Genomic DNA, 18,594 nt, shown 5'->3' with positions numbered 1-18,594 from the left:
AAACAAAAACTTTTCTTCTGGACTAAGTTTGTAAAACGATGACCAAGGAGATGTTATACTAGAGCTTTCCAAAACGTGCAATCGCTTAACCCGCCGGATTGCCAAGGAGGGGAGTGGGCGTGGCCACAGCTGGCTCCGCGTGGGCGTGGCCTGCGGGCGGGGGCGGGGCCAGGCGGGGGCATCGGCGCCGCCGTGGGCGCCCCGGGGGCGGGGACCGCAGCCGAGCTTCCTGTCTGCGCCTGCGGAATCGCCGTTTGACCCCGGAAGTGCGGGCTCCCCGGGAGCTGTCACCGTGTTCGGCGGCGGCACGGCGCCGGTGGTGGAGCCGCCGAGGTGAGTGCGAGCCTGGGTCCTCCCGGATGCGAGGCCTGGGGGCTCGGGGGAGGACCCGGGGCTGTGGTTTGGAAGAGTCAGCATCCGTATCCTCGCTGCCCCCAAACCCCCCCCCCCGGGGGCCGTGAGCCCTCACCGCCCTCCCTGACTAGGACGCCTGAACCAGAAACCCCGGACCCCGAGTGAGGCAAGACGAGCCAGGGTTCCCCGGGCTTCAGTTTGTCGGTGTTCATTCATTCGTTCAGCAAGGTTTTGTTGAGTGTCTGCTATGGGCCAGCTCACAGACGTAGGCCCTGCCCTCATGGAGCTTACAGTCTAGTGGGAGGAGACAGTCGACGGCAAGTAAAATGCACCAGGCAAATTAAAGATAGACTACCGCAGGATCTAGGTCACGTTCTGAAGAGAGTAATGCTGAACTGAGACCAGCAGATCGATGGCAGTTAGAAATAACTGATGCCATGGGGATATATGCGGATCATCTTATAATTGGTGGTTGTGTGAGACTCTCCCCCTAACTTTTGGCTTGTGCTGCCCCACCCAGCAAGAGAGATATAGTGATTATGTATGTATGTATTTGTGTGTGTGTATTATATGTATATCCATTGTATTTGTCCTTTTGGAACTAATTTTGGCCTAGTTGCTGAGGTGAAGTGAGGTAAAAATTGAAGCCACTTTGGCAACCTCCCTCTTCCCTTACGTCATTTTTCTCTGGTTAAACGCTGCTCGAGTCCCTACACAGCAAACATGATGTTGATTATTATTTGTAAGGCCACTGAATTTGTATCTGTAATTCTCATGAAAGAGAACCTTAGTATTTCCTGGGCACCAGAGCCTGCAATGTAGTATGTACTGAAAAGTATATAGAGCTGGGTGTGATACACATGGCTATAATCCCAGCACTCAGGAGGCTGAGACAGGAGGATCAGGAATTCAAGGCCAGTTCAAGGATAGCCTGGACTATAGGAGACTCTGTCTTAACATTACCAACAAAAGTATCGAATGGATGAGATGATTGTCCCGGTAGTATTTGCTTTCCAGTGGCTCCCTTTTTTCTTTTTTTTTAAATTTAATTTTACTCTGTTAAATGTTTTTTGTATATATTTGAGAGAGAGAGAAGCAGGTAGAGACAGAATGGGCACGCCAGAACCTCTAGCCACTGCAAACAAACTCCAGACGCATATGCCATCTTGTGTATCTGGCTTGTGTGGGTACTGGGGAATCAAATGTCGGTCCTTAGGCTTCACAGGTAAGCGCCTTAACCACTAAGCCATCTCTGTAGCTCACCTTTTTTTTTCTTTAGAAAAAAATATTTTTCTTTATTTAAGAGAGAGATACAGAGAAGCAGAGAATGCAAAGCCAGGCGTGGTGGCGCACGCCTTTAATCCCAGCACTCGGGAGGCAGCGGTAGGAGGATCACCATGAGTTCGAGGCCACCCTGAGACTCCATAGTGAATTCCAGGTCAGCATAAGCTAGAGTGAGACCCTACCTAAAAGCCAAAAAAAAAAAAAGAGAGAGAGAGAGAGAGAGAAGCAGAGAATGGGCACACCACAGCCTCCTGCTATGGCAAACAGACTCCAGATGCAGATGCATGTGCATGTGCCAGTTTATGCACCTGGCTTTATCTAGGTCCTGGGGAATTGAACCTGGGCCATCAGGCTTTGCAAGCAAATGCCTTTAACCACTGAGCCATTCTTGAGCCCAGCCCCCTTTGTGTTTTTTTTTTCTTTGTGGGTTTTATTTATTTATTTATTTATTTATTATTTTATTTTATTTTTTTTTTTTTTTGAGGCAGTGTTTTGCTGGAGCCCAGGCTGACCTAAAACTTATTCTGTATACCAGGCTGGTCTTGAACCTACAATTAAAGGCATGAGCCACCACATCCTGCGCAGATTATCATCTCTTTCTGATCATGCCTGCACTATGTAAGATGACTCCTCACTGCTTTTATATAAAAGGCCAACATTTTTAGCATAACACTGGAGGCTCTTTTTGAACTGGTCCTGTCTTCCTTGTCTAACCTCTTCTCATTGTGTCATCCCTTCTTGACCTAGCATTTTCTTTCTTCCTTCCTTCCTTTTTTTTTTGGGGGGGGGCGAGATTTCACTCTAACTTGGGCTCTCAGGCTGACCTGGAACTCACTATGTAATCTCAGGGTGGTTTCGAACTCTTGGTGATCCTCCTACCTCTGCCTCCCAAATGCTGGGATTAAAGATGTGTGCCACCACACCTGGCCTTGATCTTGCATTTTCAGAAACACAAATTATCTCCCTCTTCCTTCAGAGCCATGTATATTATGCCTCTGAATCCTTGCTTTTGTTTGTTCTCTCTCCTCCTGTCTGTCAGCATCCAGATTGCAGGTTACCTTCTCTATTACTCCCTCCCTCTCTCTTCTTGGCTCCAGTTTTGGAAATGTCCTGTTACAGCTCTACCATCAAATTATAGTCATTGACATGCCCAGGACCCAGCATGTATTCAATCAACATTATTGAATAAATAGGAAGCCCAAAGTGCTTTGTCTATGGTTGGGAATTGAATGATAACAGCTTAACTTTACAGAGTTCTTATTATATATAAGGCCTTTTGTAGACCACTTGGCATTGAAGATGTCCCACAGCAATCCTGAGAGATCATATTATAACAGTGGTGTTAAAGGAAAGAAAATCAAGGGGAAGAGAGATCAAAGAACTATCTCTGGGTCTCAACATGTATAGAAAAACATGGAGACAGAATTTGAACATAGGCATAGGACTGTAAAATGCTCTTTTTTTATTTATTTACTCGAGAAAGAGTAAATATTTATTTATTTACTTGAGAAAGAGTAAATTAGCCACTGCAAATGAACTCTAGATACATGTGCCACCGTGTGCATCTGGCTTTACCTGGGTACTGGGGAATCGAACCTGGGTACTTCGGCTTTGCCCACAAGTATCTTAACCAGTAAGCCATCTCTCCAGCCCTGTAGACTCTTCAACTCCCACACCAACTGCTTTTGCAGGTACTGGTTTGTAGAGGTTGGTACTTCTCTTCTGGCGCTGGGGTTGACCCCAGAATAGGCTCTGCCCGCAGGAATCTGTGTGTCTACTCTCTTCTTCCCATCCATATTCCTTCCAGGAGGGTCACGCAGCACAATGCCAGCTCTGCCCCTGGACCAACTCCAGATTACCCACAAGGACCCGAAGACGGGAAAGCCGAGGACTTCACCAGCACTGGTGAGCCAGCGCCTTGAGGGTGTTTAGCCTGATAGGATCAGTCTTGCAGTTTCAGAAGAAAAAGTAAATTCCTTCCTTATCTGTTCCAAAAATGACCTGAGAGCTGTAGTCAGTCATGCAGTAGTTGGGACATTACTAGGCCCTTCCAAGGTTAGTGCAGAAATCCACTTCTGACCTGCAGCCTCAATTTGAGTGGTATTCTTTTCTTTCTTTCTTTTTCTTTATAATTTTTCTTTAACTGAGAGAGAGAGAGAATTGGTGCTCCAGGGCCTCGAGCCTCTGCAGTTGAACTCCAGACGCGTGTACCACCTTGTACACATGTGCAACCTTGCATGCTTGCATCGCCTGTGCGTCTGGCTTATGTGGGACCTGTAGAGTCAAACATGGGTCATTAGGCTTTGCAGGCAAGTGCCTTAACCGCTAAGCCATCTCTCCAGCCCGTGAGTAGTGTTCTTTATGCCATCCGCCTTCCCCTCAAAGCATTTTATTTCCAGTCAGTCTGGTGACAGTTCTGACTTGGCCTTCACTGGGTTAGGAATGGATTCAGAGCCAGATTTGGTGATTGGATCGTGTGGAAGTCTCAGGGCGTCAGTAGGACCTTTTGCAGAGTGATCTGAGCTGCTCCCCACACTTCTGAAGCAACCTGACTTCAGAGGTTGGACTGGCTTTTATTTTAACTGTGACAAGAACTGCCACATCCAGCGTCCAGCAGCGCTGGTGACACTGAAAACTAAGGAGTCTGTGAAACCGCTGATTCCTAGCTGCAGAGAGATTAGAGCCATGGCAAGGTGCCAGTTTACTGAAGAAGGAGACAGGCATGAGGACTCAAGTCCCTGTACCCACTTGTTGACTTCCCAGGAATATGAGCTTACTTGAATAAGGTGGGAAAGAAGTACTTACTAGAGGCTTGAATAAAGTCATGGACAACAGGAGCGGGTATTTTATTTCCTGCCTTCTGTTTGGCTTTTTACTACTTCCTAAAGAGTCTCTAGTAATAGAACCCAGCATGTACTCAGTACTTCATTCTAACTCACCTGGATTATTTTATTCAAGCTGTATTCCAGCCCTATGAATGGAGGTTTGGTTGTCCCCATTTTACAGAGGAGAAGATTGACAGTTTAAAGTCACAGAACTAAGGAATCAGAGCCAGGATGGGACTTCAGCCATGCAGATCCCAGAATCCCATACCCTTCACCTTGCTTCTATAAAGCAAATTATTTTTCTTCTCATAACCTGTGTATGTACGGAATATATTTGTCAGAAAAGCTAGAAGTCTGCTGTTAAGTACAGTAACCATTCAGTGGGGACCATTCACTGCCTGGAGCTTTTGAGCCCTTGTGATGTGGCTAGTGGCTAAAATGTGGACTTTTGAACTGGATTTTTTTTGCAAGGCAGGGTCTCACTGTAGCCCAGGCTGATGGTGCTCTATAGACCTCAGGCTGTAGGCTGGCCTCAAAATTACTTGTGGTCCTCTGACCTCAGCCTCCCTAGTGATGGGATAAAGGTGTGTGTCACTATGACCAGCTCTGAATTGAATTTTGTTTGTTTGTTTTTTTCAATGTAAGGTCTCTAACCCAGGCTGACCTGGAACTCACTCTAGTTTCAGGGTGGTCTTGAACTCATGGCGGTCCTCCTACTTCCTACCTTGATCTCCCAACCTCCCAAGGAATGCCCCATCATGCCTGGCTGAGCTGGATTTTTGTTTGTTTGTTTTACAAAGTAGGGTTTTAACCTTAACTGCTAAGCCATCTCTCCAGCCCTCAGTATTATTTTTTTGCTGGAGTGGGGGTTAAAGGTAGGCTTTTGCTCTAACCCAGGCTGACCTAGAATTTACTATGTAGTGTCAGGGCTGCCTCAAACTCACAGCTATCCTCTTACCTCTGCCTTCCAAGTGCTGGGATTAAAAGTGTGTGCCACCACGCCTGGCTTGAACTTGATTTTTTTATAAGACACAGAGAAAGAGTTGGTGCTCCAGGGCCTCTAGCTACTGCAGTTGAACTCCAGACACGTGCACCACCTTGTGTACATATATAACTTTGTGCGCATAAATCACCTTGTACATCTGGCTTATGTGGGTTCTAGGAAGTCAAGCCTGAACCGCTAAACCATCTCTCTAGCCCTTAAATTGGATTTTTTTTTTTTTTTGAGGCAAGCCCAACAGACTGGCCTTTTAAAAAAAAAATTTGTGTTCATTTTTATTTATTTATTTGAGAGTGACAGAGAAAGAGAGAGAATGGATGCACCAGGGCTTCCAGCCACTGCAAACAAACTCCAGATGTGTGCGCCTCTTTGTGCATCTGGCTAATGTGGGTCCTGGGGAATTGAGCCTCGAACTGGTGTCCTTAGGCTTCACAGGCAAGTGCTTAACCGCTAAGCCATCTCTCCAGCCCTGGCCTTTTTTTTTTTTTTTTTTTAATTGTGTGTGCCAGAGGGAGATGATTGGCACACCAGGACCTTCAGCCACTGCAATGGAACTCTAGATGCATGTGCCCCCTTGTGTGCATGTGTGACCTTGCACACTTATGTCACTTGGTGTGTCTGGCTTACGTGAGACCTGAGGAGTCGAACATGAGTCCTCAGGCTTCTCAGGCAAGCCCCTTAACTGCTATCTCTCTAGCCCTTGAACTGGATTTTTAATTAATCATTGTAAATGAAAGTAGCCCCATGTAGTGAATGCCTACAGGTGTAAGGTTCCATGGAAGATCAGAACACTCAAGACCACTCTGAGGCAGGAAAATAACTTTATCAGGGACCCCAAGCTGCTAGGCTGTTTCATGGGAGGAGAGAGAGAGCATAGTCTAGATAGTTTGGGTGGGTTTTTAAAAATATTTTATTTATTTTTTTATTTGAGGGAGAGAATGGGTGTGCTAGGGCCTCCTGCCACTGCAAATAAACTCCAGATGCATGGCCATCTTGTGCATCTGGCTTTATGTGGTTCCTGGGGAATCAAACCTGGATCCTTAGATTTCAAAGACAAGCATCTTAACTAAGCCATCTATCTCTTCAGCCCTAGTTTGGGTTTTTATAGTCTTTTCCTTTGGGAGGGGGATACAGAAGGCAGAGGACTGAGGAATTTGGGGAAGAGCCGGGACCAAATGGAGAAATGGCGGGGGGGCAGAGACATGGAGGAGGTAATCAGTCCGAGGATGGATTGCCATCAGAAGAGGAGCCAGGTTGTCTCTAAGATCAGATCAGCAGGAAAATTGTGGCCAAGGACATTGTTAGGTCAGGGGAATCCAGCTTAAGCAATGTAAACATCTAAGGTTGCATCAGTCAGGCTGCTGCCTTTCTCCTCCGTCATTCGGGACTCGTGTCCTATCTGTACATGTACCGATGATGCAGCTCCTGTTGTTCCAGAAAGCTCTGCTGGGCAGCGCTGGTGGAGACTGAGTGGTTGAGTTTGGTTTTCCACCTCTGTCCTCCTCTGTCTCCTGACACCAAAGTTGTTAACTCTGGGCCCTGGGAGGGCCAGGAGCCTGATTTTTTTCTCTTTACTTCTGGTTTCTCAGTGACAGGCACATGGTACGTTCTATAGAAATACTCAGTAAGGGAGTCAGGGAACCATGTGCTGGCAAGAAAAGGTGTGGTCCTGTCCTAGTGGGGCCCACACCGGAAAGCAAAACAGATCAATAGTTTGCTAATAGTCATCGGGGTTATGATCAGAGGAAGGCCAGCTTAGTATGGACTGGGACTGCTGAGTCATACCAGGTGGGGGCCGGGGGAGGGGGGAATGCTACCAGGAAGGGTGTGTTTGTAACTGTAAGGTCTTGGATTAGTGGGAAGGACATGTTGCCAAAGGATGGCTTCCTAGAGGAGGGAGATTCTGCACTGGGAGGCACTATTTGGGCCTAGCAGGGGGAAAAGGAAGGTCTGGCCAGAGTCCCCTAGGATGCTGTGCTAAGTCTTGAGGGAGCCTGCCTCCTTAACTCCAAGCCTGGGTCACTAGAGGTAGCAGCAGTGTAGCAGATCGAATGAGCACAGCCTTTGCATTAATCTTACACATACTTGGCACGTTATTTAAGGTCTCTAGGCCTCAGGGTCCACAAAGGGTAATAATGGGACAAGCTTGGGCCTATGGTGGGTATGTAGTTAAATTGTGCCTGGCAACCAAGGAAGTACTCAATAATTGCAGTTAATGATGCAGTGACAACAGCATTGGAGGGGGCTGGGGCGGTCAGAGAGATGAGCCAGGGAGGAAAGGTCCTGAGCTGTACTGAAGAGCAGTGACCAGCAAGCGGCAGGAAATGCGAAAGGTCGTCTTGGCGCATGCATAGGGGTTTGCCTTTTTGTCTTTTTCTTTTCTTTCTTTTTTTCTTGTTTTTTCGAGGTAGAGCCTTGCTGTAACCCAGGCTGACCTGGAATTCACTCTGTAGTCTCAGGGTGGCTTGAACTCCTTGTGATCCTCCTGCCTCTGGCCTCCTGAGTGTTGGGATTAGAGGCATCTGCCAACATGTCCAGGTTTTTTTTTTTTTTTTTTTGGTTTTTCGAGGTAGGCTCTCACTCTAGTCCAGGCTGACCTGGAATTCACTATGTAGCTATGTAGTTTTTTCAGGGTGCCTCAAACTTATGACAATCCTCCTACCTCTGCCTCCTGAATGCTGGAATTAAAAGCATGAGCCACCGCGGCCGGCCTCCAGCCCTTTTTTTTTTTTTTTTTTAATTATTTACTGGGCTGGAGAGATGGCTTAGTGGTTAAACGCTTACCTGTGAAGCCTAAGGACCGTGGTTCAAGGCTTGATTCCCCAGTACCCACGTAAGCCAGATGCACAAGGTGGTGGTGCATGCATCTGGATTTTCTTTGCAGTGGCTGGAGGCCCTGATGTGCCCATTCTCTCTCTCTCTGCCTCTTTATCTGTCTGTTGCTCTCAAATAAATAAAGAGGTATGGAGAGCTGGCTTAGCAGTTAAGACACTTGCCTACAAAGCCAAAGGACCCAGGTTCAAATTCCTAGGACCCATGTAAGCCAGATGCAAAAGGGGGCGGACACATCTGGAGTTCGTTTGCAGTGGCTAGAGGCTCTGGCATGCCCATTCTCTCTTTCTCTCTCTCCCTATTTCTCTCTCAAGTAAATAAATAGTAAAATATTTTAAAATAAACAAAAAATTATTTATTTATGAGAGGGAGGGAGAAAGAGACAGAGAGAACCTCTCTTAAAAAAAAAATCGGGCTGGAGAGATGCCTTAACAGTTAAGCACTTGCGTGTGAAGCCTAAGGATCCTGGTTCGAGGGACTCCCCAGGATCCACGTTAGCTAGATGCACAAGGGGGCGCACGCATCTGGAGTTTGCTTTCAGTGGCTGGAGGCCCTGGTGCACCCATTCTCTTATCTATCTCTATCTGCCTCTTTTCTCTGTCTGTCTGTCACTCTCAAATAAATAAAAATAAATTTCATTTTCAACAGATCAATACCTAGACCCTGACTGTACAGTCTGTAAATAGACAAGAGCCCCACAGCCCCCAGTGAGTCCTTGTGGAACCCCAACACTGCCGTTTGCAAACTTACATGCAAGGCCTGGGAAGTTCTTTAGGATATTGGCCCAGCATTCTCAGTTAATTGTTCTGCGGGAAGTGGGAGACTGTGGTCTGATAACAGCGGAGGCATCAGCATCACCTGGCCCTCCTCCTGTTACCCCTGCCCCGAGGCATTCTCCCTCATGCAGTCAGGAGTCAGGGGAGAGAACTGAGCTCATCCTCTGTCCTTGATGGTGAACAAAGGGAGGTCTGTTCACAGTGTCATTGGGGCCAGGAGAGAGAACTTGTGACTCAAGGCTGAGACCTGCAGCTACTTGATTAGAATCTCTTCTTTAAAAAAAAAAAAAAGTAACGGCTGGAGAGATGGCTCTGTGGATAAAACCCTTGCCATACAAGCATGAGTACCTGAGTTAAGATTCCCCAGACACTACATTCAAAAAAGTTTAAAAAAAAATACCACTGGTTTGCTTTCCTCTAGTTATATAAGAGAAAAAAAGTGATATATAGAATATGATGCTATTTGACCGGGCGTGGTGGGTGCACGCCTTTAATCCCAGCACTCGGGAGGCAAAGGTAGGAGGATCGCTGTGAGTTTTAGGCCACCCTGAGGCTACATAGTGAAATCCAGGTCAACCTGGGCTAGAGTGAGACCCTACCTTGAAAAACAAAACAAGGCAAAAGAATATGATGCTATTTGCCTCAGAAAGAAAAAAAAAAGACCCAAACACATCTTTCATATGGTTCTGTCTCTCTCTCTCTCTTTTTTTTTTGGGGGGGGTTGTTTTTCGAGGTAGGGTATTGTTGTCTAGCCCAGGCTAACTTGGAATTTACTATGTAGTCTCAGGGTGGCTTTGAACTCACAGTGATCCACCTACCCCTGCCTCCATTCCCAGGTGCTGGGACTAAAGGGGTGCACCACCACACTTGGCTTCATATGGCTGTATTTTAATATAAATACTTAGAACTGCTAGGACCCCTAACAGCTGATGAGTGGCTTCCTCAGATCATGGGGACTAGGAGTATGGTCCTGGGTGACTCAGCTTTTCTGAAGCCCTCTCTCTCTCTCTCTCTCTCTCTCTCTCTCTGTCTTCCTTCCCTTCCTTTCTCTCAATTTCTCTGGTTTGTGCACTTACTGGGAATTGAATCTAGGGCCTCACACATGCTAAGTACATGCTTACCACTGGGTTACACCCACAGTCCAAATTTTTTGAAAGAAAAGATCCTTATGAGCCAGGCATGGTGGCACACACCTTTAATCCCAGCACTCAGGAGGTAGAGATAGGAGGATCAGAGTGAGTTTGAGGCCAGTGTGGGACTACATAGTGAATTCCAGGTCAGCCTGGCCTAGTGTGAGACCCTACCATAGGAAAAAAAAAATTTTTATGTGCCAGCCATTTATATAATGAAAAATTATTTTTAAAAGTAATATATTGGTCAGGTGTGATGGCACACGCCTTTAATCCCAGCACTTGGGAGGCACAGGTAGGAGGATTGCCGAGAGTTCAAGGCTACCCTGAGACTACATAGTGAATTCCAGGTTAGCCTGGACCAGAGTGAAACCCTAAAAAAAAAAAACAAAAAAAATTACTATTTGTTTATTGTTTAAAAGTTGGAAAATATATTCAAGCCACAAGCCACGGTTCCCTGCCCATTACATACTCACTGATTTTTGGCATTTATTCCCCTTATTTGTTTGTTTGTTTGTTTATTTATTTATTTATTTATTCCCCCCAGGGTAGAGTCTCACTCTAGCTCAGGCTGACCTGGAATTCACCATGTAGTCTCAGAGTGGCCTTGAACTCAGGAGGCAATCCTCCTACATCTCTGCCTCCCAAGTGCTGGGATTAAAGGTGTGCGCCACCACACCCAGCTCTTTTTTTTTTTTTTTTTTTTTTTTTTGGTTTTTCTAGGTAGAGCCTTGCTCTAGTCCAGGCTGACCTGGAACTCACTATGTAGTCTCAGGATGGCCTTGAAATGGAGATCCACCTACCCCTGCCTTCCAAATGCTGGGATTAAAGGTGTGCACCACCACACCCAGCTCATAAATTTTTATTTATTTATTTTTTTTTTGAGAGAAAGAGGCAGATAGAGAGAATGGGTACACCAGGGCCTCCAGCCACTGCATATGAACTCCAGACACATGCACCCCCTCGTGCATCTGGCTTACATGTCCTGGGGAATCAAACCATGGTCCTTATGCTTCACAGGCAAACGCCTTAACCGCTAAGCCATTTCCCTAGCCCCTCATTCATTTTTTTAAATCTGTAACCAGCATCTAAGTATGTGGACTTTCCAAAAATAAAATGAAAAAACACCCAAACCTGATTATATTACAGAGTTTTGTATCCTGCTTTCACTTCCCTTAACTTTTCCCTCATGTAATTAAAAATGTTCCAAAAACATGTTTTTTACCAGCTCCCCTCGTGTTCCCTGGTACAGCCATGCCCGCTTTGTTAGATACACTTAGTTCTTTATGCTTAAAATCTTCTTGGAGGGTCACTGGTTGGAACAGCCAAGAGTTGTCATTGCTGTGGGTTGGCAAATGGGCCCTCACTGACTAACCTCTGCCACGTTAACACGTGGTTTTTGGATCCGTAGCACCCTGAGCAGAAGGCAGACCGGTATTTTGTGTTATACAAACCGCCCCCTAAAGACAACATTCCCGCCCTAGTGGAGGAGTACCTGGAACGCGCCACCTTCGTAGCCAATGACCTCGACTGGCTCCTGGCCTTGCCTCACGATAAATTCTGGTGCCAGGTAACATTCTATCAAAATTAGCACTAAGACAAAGCACATGACATGCCATTGGTCGCTGTTGTTTTTTTCTCCCTGTAGGAGGTGCCTTTTTGTCTTCTACTTCCCTTGGATCTTTAAGAGCAAATTGTGGTCTGGATTGCTCTATCACAATCATATTGATGTTTACACACTGCCCAGGTGTCACTTTAGAAACGTGGGTTTAGCCCTGGGCTCATCTGTATCTCATTAGTCCCTTGGGGTTGGGGTATTTGCACTAGGCCAGGGATCATAGGCCATGAGCCCCTGTACAGTCTACCTACAAAGCTTTGGGCCTCAGGGATCAATCTTTGCTCTCCTGTTGCCCGACTTAGGTGATCTTCGATGAGACCCTGCAGAAGTGTCTGGACTCCTACCTGCGCTATGTCCCCCGAAAGTTTGATGAGTGGGTGGCCCCAACCCCTGAGGTTGCTGCCACGCAGAAGCATCTCCACCGCAGTGTTTTTCTCACCTTCCTCCGCATGTCCACCCACAAGGAATCCAAAGTAAGCCCGTGACCCTTTGATAGAGGGCCACCCGACACCTCCCTGCCAGGCCCTCTGCCCCTGGGAAAGTCGGTGCTGAGAGTGTCAAGTTGCCTCTGTCTCCTCTCTGCCTTTATTTCATCATTTAGGAAGAAATCTGTGCCACCTCCCTCAGCCTCTAATCCAGCAGCCTGTCTGCAGCACACCCTGGGTTTTCATCAGTGGGAGGCAAGGGCCTTGCCAGTGACATGTCTTTACTCATGTGTCCGAGGGTAACCGCACCAATTCTGACTTTTTAAAGAACTGTTTTTTGTTTTGTTTTGTTTTCCAAGGTAGGGTCTCACTCTAGCCCAGGCTGACCTGGAATTCACTGTGGAGTCTTAGGGTGGCCTCAAACTCATGGCAATCCTCCTACCTCTGCCTCCTGAGTGCTGGGATTAAAGGCGTGTGCCACCACGCCTGGCCCAGCTCTCTTTTTTTAATATTTCTTTATTTGAGAGAAGTAAAGAATCAGAGAGAGAGAATGGGAATGCCAGGGCTTCCAGCCACTGCAAATGAACTGCAGATGCATGTGCCACCTTGTGCATTTGGCTTACATGGGTCCTGGGGAGTAGAACTGAGGTCTTTTGGCTCTGCAGGCAAGCACCTTAACTGCTGAGCCATCTCTCCAGCCCTTAAAGAACTCTTATATTCTTAAACAAAATCAGCCAGGTGTGGAGATGCACACCTTTAATCACAGCACTCAGAAGGCAGAGGTAGGAGAGTTGCCATGAATTCGAGGCTACCCTGAGACTACAGAGTGAATTCCAGGTCAGCCTGGGCTAGAGTGAGACCCTACCTCGAAAAAAAACAAAAACACAAAACTTCTTTAAAAAAAAAAAAAAAAAAGCCGGGCGTGGTGGTGCATGTCTTTAATCCCAGCACTTGGGAGGCAGAGGTAGGATCTCCGTGAGTTTGAGGCCAGCCTGATACTACATACTGAATTCTGGGAACAAACAAATTCTGCAAACAAACTCCAGACATATGTGCCACCTTGTACATCTGGCTCATGTGGGTACTGGGAAATTGAACCTGGGTCCTTAGGTTCAACAGGCAAGTGCCTTAACCACTAAGCCATCTCTCCAGCCTGGATTGTAGTTTTGAAAACTTTTTTGCACTTGGTGTGGTGGTGCACACCTTAATCCCAGCACTCAAGAGGAAGAGGTAGGAGGATTGCAGTGAGTTTGAGGCCACCCCAAGACTACACACTGAATTCCAGATCAGCCTGGACTAGAGTGAAACTCTACCTTGAAAAAAAAAAAACAAAACCAACTTTTGCATAGAAATTTTCACATACACACATATACTTGTGTAAGAGTTTCATATATACAGTACGGTGAAATCCGTCCTGCAGTTTTAACCATAGCTACCATTTTGCCAAGCTTGTTTTATCCTTTTCTTTTGAGTTCTCTTATTTTCTTGGAGTTTTGTTGTTGTTTTTTTGTTTGTTTTGTTGTTTTGTTTTGTTTTTTTGGTTTTTCAAGGTAGGGTCTCGCCCAGGCTGACTTGGAATTCACTATGTAGTCCCAGGCTGGCCTTGAACTCATCATGGCAATCCTCCTATCATTGCCTCCTAAGTGCTGGGATTAAAGGTGTGTGCCACCACACCTGGCTCTCTTGGAGTATTTCAATGTAATGCCAGACATCATGCTGATTCACCCATAACTATTTCAGAACAAACCCCCAATTCCACAATGTGTTTTTGCTTCTGTTAATAGTAAGATGGAAGCTGGGTGTGATGGCATACGCCTTTAATCCCAGCACTCAGCCATTCCAGAGGCTGAGATAGGAGGATCGTCATGAGTTCAAGGCCACCCTGAGACCACATAGTGAATTCCTGGTCAGCCTGGACTACAGCGAGACCCTATCACAAAACAAAACAAAAAATCCACAAAAATAGCAACAAAATGGAGCATCACTGTTGCTCCAGGCCTGCTCATGAAACTGGGACTTAGTCTCAGTGTGGGCAGACCGTCCCTGATCAGCCCTTCCACAGCTGATGGGCATGAAGATTGTTTCTCACTAAGTTGCTGTTACTGTACAGTAGTTACACATCCAGAAAATCTCCGTCTTTTCTCTGCTTCTCTCTTAGGATCACTACATTTCTCCCTCTGCGTTCGGGGAAATCCTCTACAATAACTTCCTCTTCGACATCCCAAAGATCCTGGACCTCTGTGTGCTCTTTGGAAAAGGCAACTCGATGCTGCTCCAGAAGATGATAGGTGCGTACTGCACAGGGCCGTGGGGACGCTCAGAGACGTCTGTCAACCCCCCCCCCCCAATGTACCAAGCTAGAGATCAAAGGCTTGTGCTAAAAACACCAGGGACTTGGGGTAGAGAAGCAAGTGATGCTGGGAAATTGCTTTGTAGATAGAGGAATGTCAGTTCTGCAAGAAGTAAGTGGGGAGTAGAGACAAAAATAAAAATAAGCCGGGCGTGGTGGCACATGCCTTTAATCCCAGCACTTATGAGGCAGAGGTAGGAAGATCGCCATAAGTTCTAGCCTGAGCTAGAGTGAGACCCTACCTCGAAAAACAAAAATAATAATAAATAAATAAATAAAATATATAGCTGGGCGTGGTTGCATACACCTTTAATCCCAGCACTCAAGAGGCAGAGGTAGGATTGCTGTGAGTTTGAGGCCACTCTGAGACTACATAGTGAATTCCAGGTTAGCTTGGGCTAGAGCAAGACTCTACCTCGAAAAACCAAAAACTAATAATAATTATACACACACACGTGCAAAATGTGCTAAGCATTTTCTCAAAAATCTGTTGAGTCTTGCTGAGTATGGGCATACAAGCTGCTGTTGCCAGTATTCGAGAGGCTGGGTTAGGAAGATTATGAGTTTGAGGCCAACTTGGACTGTTACAAGTTCTTTACCATCCTAGGCTGTATATTAAGACCCTGTTTCAAAACAGCAACAAACTATCTGAAAGTCTTAGTATGAGGCCACATGTCAGTCAGTGGCAGAAATGGGGAAGTTTGCTTTGGCAATGAGTCCGAACAGCAATGACAGCCTTCATTGGAGTGTGGCATGTGGACTGGGCCCTGACATGACACACATACCACATTTATTATCTCCACTGGGTCCTCACAGCAACTGTCTGGGATCAGGGCTGTTATTTACAAATGAGGAGACTGCGGTTGAACTGTAAGGGACGTGCATGAAAGTTTGTGACTAATGTGTGGCCAAGCTGGAACTTACAGCCTCACATTCATGGCAGTCTTCCTTCCTCAGCCTCTGGAGTGCTGAGATTAAAGGTGTTAGCTATTATACCTGGCTTCTCTGTATATATTTGAAAATGTATTAGATCATAACCTGTGTGTATATATGTATGTATATGTGCATGTGTGTATAACTGTCCTTTTCTTTGAAACAATCTCTGGTTTGTTTTACTAGTCTAATTATTGCCTGCGCATCAGTTCATCTTCTATTTTCCCAGAGGAACACTTTTCATAATTTTACTATAGAATTAGAAGCTGGGACAAGTGAGCACCAGACATCATGATTAGTCAGGGAAGCAGTGAACCAGGCCAGTTTGCTTAAGAACAGTTTTCAGAAGAACAGCAACAGGAGACAGGGACGGGGTAGCAGGACCCATTCCAGCTACAGCCCCTGGAAGTGGGATTGTTCAGTGGCCTAAGTTGAACTGCCCAGTTCACACCTCAGCTCTATTCCTGGTTACATCAACGACAGTTTAGCTTGTCGAAGCCTTAGTGTTTTCACCTGGAGAAAGGGAAGGTCAGTAGCACACCTTCTCCCATGAGGGTAGCTGTGGAATGAAGTCAGAGGAAGCATGGGTAGCATGCCCAGTGCCATGCCTACACTTGTGAGCCTTGAGGAGCTCGGAGCAGGGCGATCAGCCATCTGGTGACAAGGTTAATCTGACAGCATGCTGGTGGAGAGGATGGTGTTAGGGCCACTGGAAAGCAGACTGGCCGACAATGCGGCGGAAAGGTGAGTGCATGGCCGGTTACTGGAGCAGAAGAGGACATCTGTAACGCGCATCAGGCTTGGTGAGGTCAGCTGGAAATAGTGCTGGAGAAAACTGGTGTTGATTGCAGAAAGGGAGGTAGTGGTGTGAGTCGAAGCAAGGTCATACTGGTGTGTTGGGTACGAGGTGACTGAGGATGCGGTGGGAGCTGGTGTGGCAAAGGTGGAGCAAGTCCCTCATCTTTGGGGTCGTCACTGGCTCGGAGAATCTGATGAAGGTGGATTTCATAGGTTTTTTCTTGTTGTCGTTTTTCGTAGTAGGGTCTCACTCTAGCCCAGGCTGACCTGGAATTCACTCTGTAGTCTCAGTATGGCCTTAAACTCACAGTGATCCTCCTGCCTCTGACTCCCAAGTGCTGGGGTTAAAAGCGTGCACCACCACGCCCTGCTGGTTTCATAGATTTTAAGGAATTTTGTTGTGTTCTGTTTGCTGGAACTCCTGATCCTCCTGCCTCAACCTCCCAAGTGCTGGGATTACGGATGTGGGCTACTGTGCCTTGTTGTTGTTTGAGACACTCGCTTTGTAGCCTAGGTTGGCCTGGAACTTTCCATGTAGCCCAGGTTGGCCTTGAAGACAAGCTTCTCCTGCCTCTACCTCCCTGATGCTAGGATTACAGGCAGGTGCTTCCATGCCCTGCTGGGCTGCTTTTCAGTTGTTCTTAGATTCCAGGTTAAGATTTCTAAACTTACTTACTTTTTTGAAAATATATTTTATTTATTTATTTATTTATTTATTTATTTATTTATTTATTTATTTGAGAGAGAGAGAGAGAGAATGGGCATGCCAGGGCCTCCAGCCACTGCAAACAAACTCCAGATGCATGCACCTCCTTGTGCATCTGGCTTATATAGGTCCTGGAGAGTCAAACTGGGATTCTTTGGCTTTGCAGGCAAATGCCTTAATTGCTAAGCCATCTCCCCAGCCCCTAAACTGACTTATTAAGGACAGTCTCATTGGCTCCTAGAGAGTGATTAACACAAAAAAAGTCAGAACTAAACACATCTGCAACTGGAGCCTCCTTTCTTCCTTCCTCCCCTCCCTCCCCTGCTCTCCTCCTCCTCTCTTCTTGTTTCCCCCTCCCTCACTCACTGTCTTCCTTTCTCCCTCTCTTCTTCCTTTTCTTCCACCCCTTCAGGGCTCGCTTTTCAATCCTTGAGTAGAATACACAAGGCCATCCTCTATTTTCAATACCATAGAAACTCTTGGGGAAAGCAATTATCTGTAAGAGACTTGATGAGAGAGAGATGTGAGCTGGCCAGCTGACTTGTAGGCACAAATCCAGTTCTTATCCTTGCCCTTTCCATAAACCGTCAAGGTTGGTATTGGGAATCGGCAAGTACACTTGTGAAGGTAGGCTTTGCAGTCAGTGTCCCTTGGAGCGGCTTTGCAGACTAGGAGGAAATTGGGTCATGGTCCTTTCCTAGGCTGTGCTCATCTGTTTGGCAGCATCTCTCTCCTATTCACCCTGAGCTGAATTGCCTTTGTCTGATAAGGGGCAGTTCAAAGGGTGCCCTTGCCTGTCCCCCTTACCTTTGTGTTATTTCTTTAAGGGATCAAAAGCTAGAGAGCTCTTCACTGTCATCTCTAGGATCAGATCAAGGAGAAGAAAGGAACTGAAAAGACTCCGAGGATAGATTGTGAAATTTAAGCTATCTTGATGTTTGGGTGAAAAAAAAAAAATCACTATTTCTCAGTCAGAGCTGACAGGCTCATGAGAGTGCTTTGCCCTGGGCCAGGCAGTCAGGATACCATAAGGAATCTACCATGGTCTTGGGGTTGTGAGAGACCTTTCCTGCTGCCTGTGTCAGAGGTGTTGCCTTAGGTGGGGAAGCCTGCCTCCTGGCAGTGTGAAACTGGGAGGCCGTTCCAGGCACAGGGCTTGTTGACTGAGGGTGAGGGTGGTCTGAGGGAGGACTGCAATGCAGGGGTGGGAACAGGGCGACCTGGATGCCAGCAGAGGCCAGATCTCGGAGGGCCCTTGAGGATCAGGACAGGAGGTTTTGAGGAGGAGCAGAGGTTGGTTAGTGCAAGAGGAAGATGCAGGTGGCCCAGTCACACCCCCGCAGATTGCAGGATCAGCATCCCGTCAGGAGGCAAGAGCACTGAGCATTGGAGTCTGGGCTGGAGGAGCTGAGCTTTCTAGAGCCAAGGAATGAAGTGGCATCCAGAACTGTGCTGGTGGAAAGTCTGGCTCCTAGTGACTGGCCTTTGCTCTTTGTGTTTAGATACCCCAGGATTGGGCTAGGGCCATAGGGTTAGTAATAAGGAAACTGGAAAGACCTCCCC

At 46.7% G+C, this 18,594-nt stretch overlaps 1 protein-coding gene across 2 annotated transcripts in view; it reads left to right on the top strand.

Moving 5' to 3' along the window:
• The first annotated feature begins 239 nt into the window (after window positions 1-239).
• Window positions 240-18,594, top strand: part of Ascc2 (activating signal cointegrator 1 complex subunit 2) — a 45,335-nt gene continuing 26,980 nt past the window's right edge. Inside the window, exons 1-5 of one of the 2 annotated variants that reach the window (XM_045132625.1) lie at window positions 240-333; window positions 3,446-3,543; window positions 11,613-11,771; window positions 12,122-12,292; window positions 14,403-14,532. In XM_045132625.1, the coding sequence (XP_044988560.1) occupies window positions 3,463-3,543; window positions 11,613-11,771; window positions 12,122-12,292; window positions 14,403-14,532 (541 nt within the window). In that variant the 5' untranslated portion in view covers window positions 240-333; window positions 3,446-3,462. The remainder of the gene's footprint in view (window positions 334-3,445; window positions 3,544-11,612; window positions 11,772-12,121; window positions 12,293-14,402; window positions 14,533-18,594) is intronic. The other variant, XM_045132626.1, reaches the window with a different exon arrangement.

The sequence above is a fragment of the Jaculus jaculus genome, chromosome 13, assembly GCF_020740685.1.
Source record: "Jaculus jaculus isolate mJacJac1 chromosome 13, mJacJac1.mat.Y.cur, whole genome shotgun sequence".
NCBI classification, from domain to species: domain Eukaryota; kingdom Metazoa; phylum Chordata; class Mammalia; order Rodentia; family Dipodidae; genus Jaculus; species Jaculus jaculus.
Note: the sequence above shows the minus strand (reverse complement) of the source record. Positions and strands in the feature narration are given on the sequence as shown.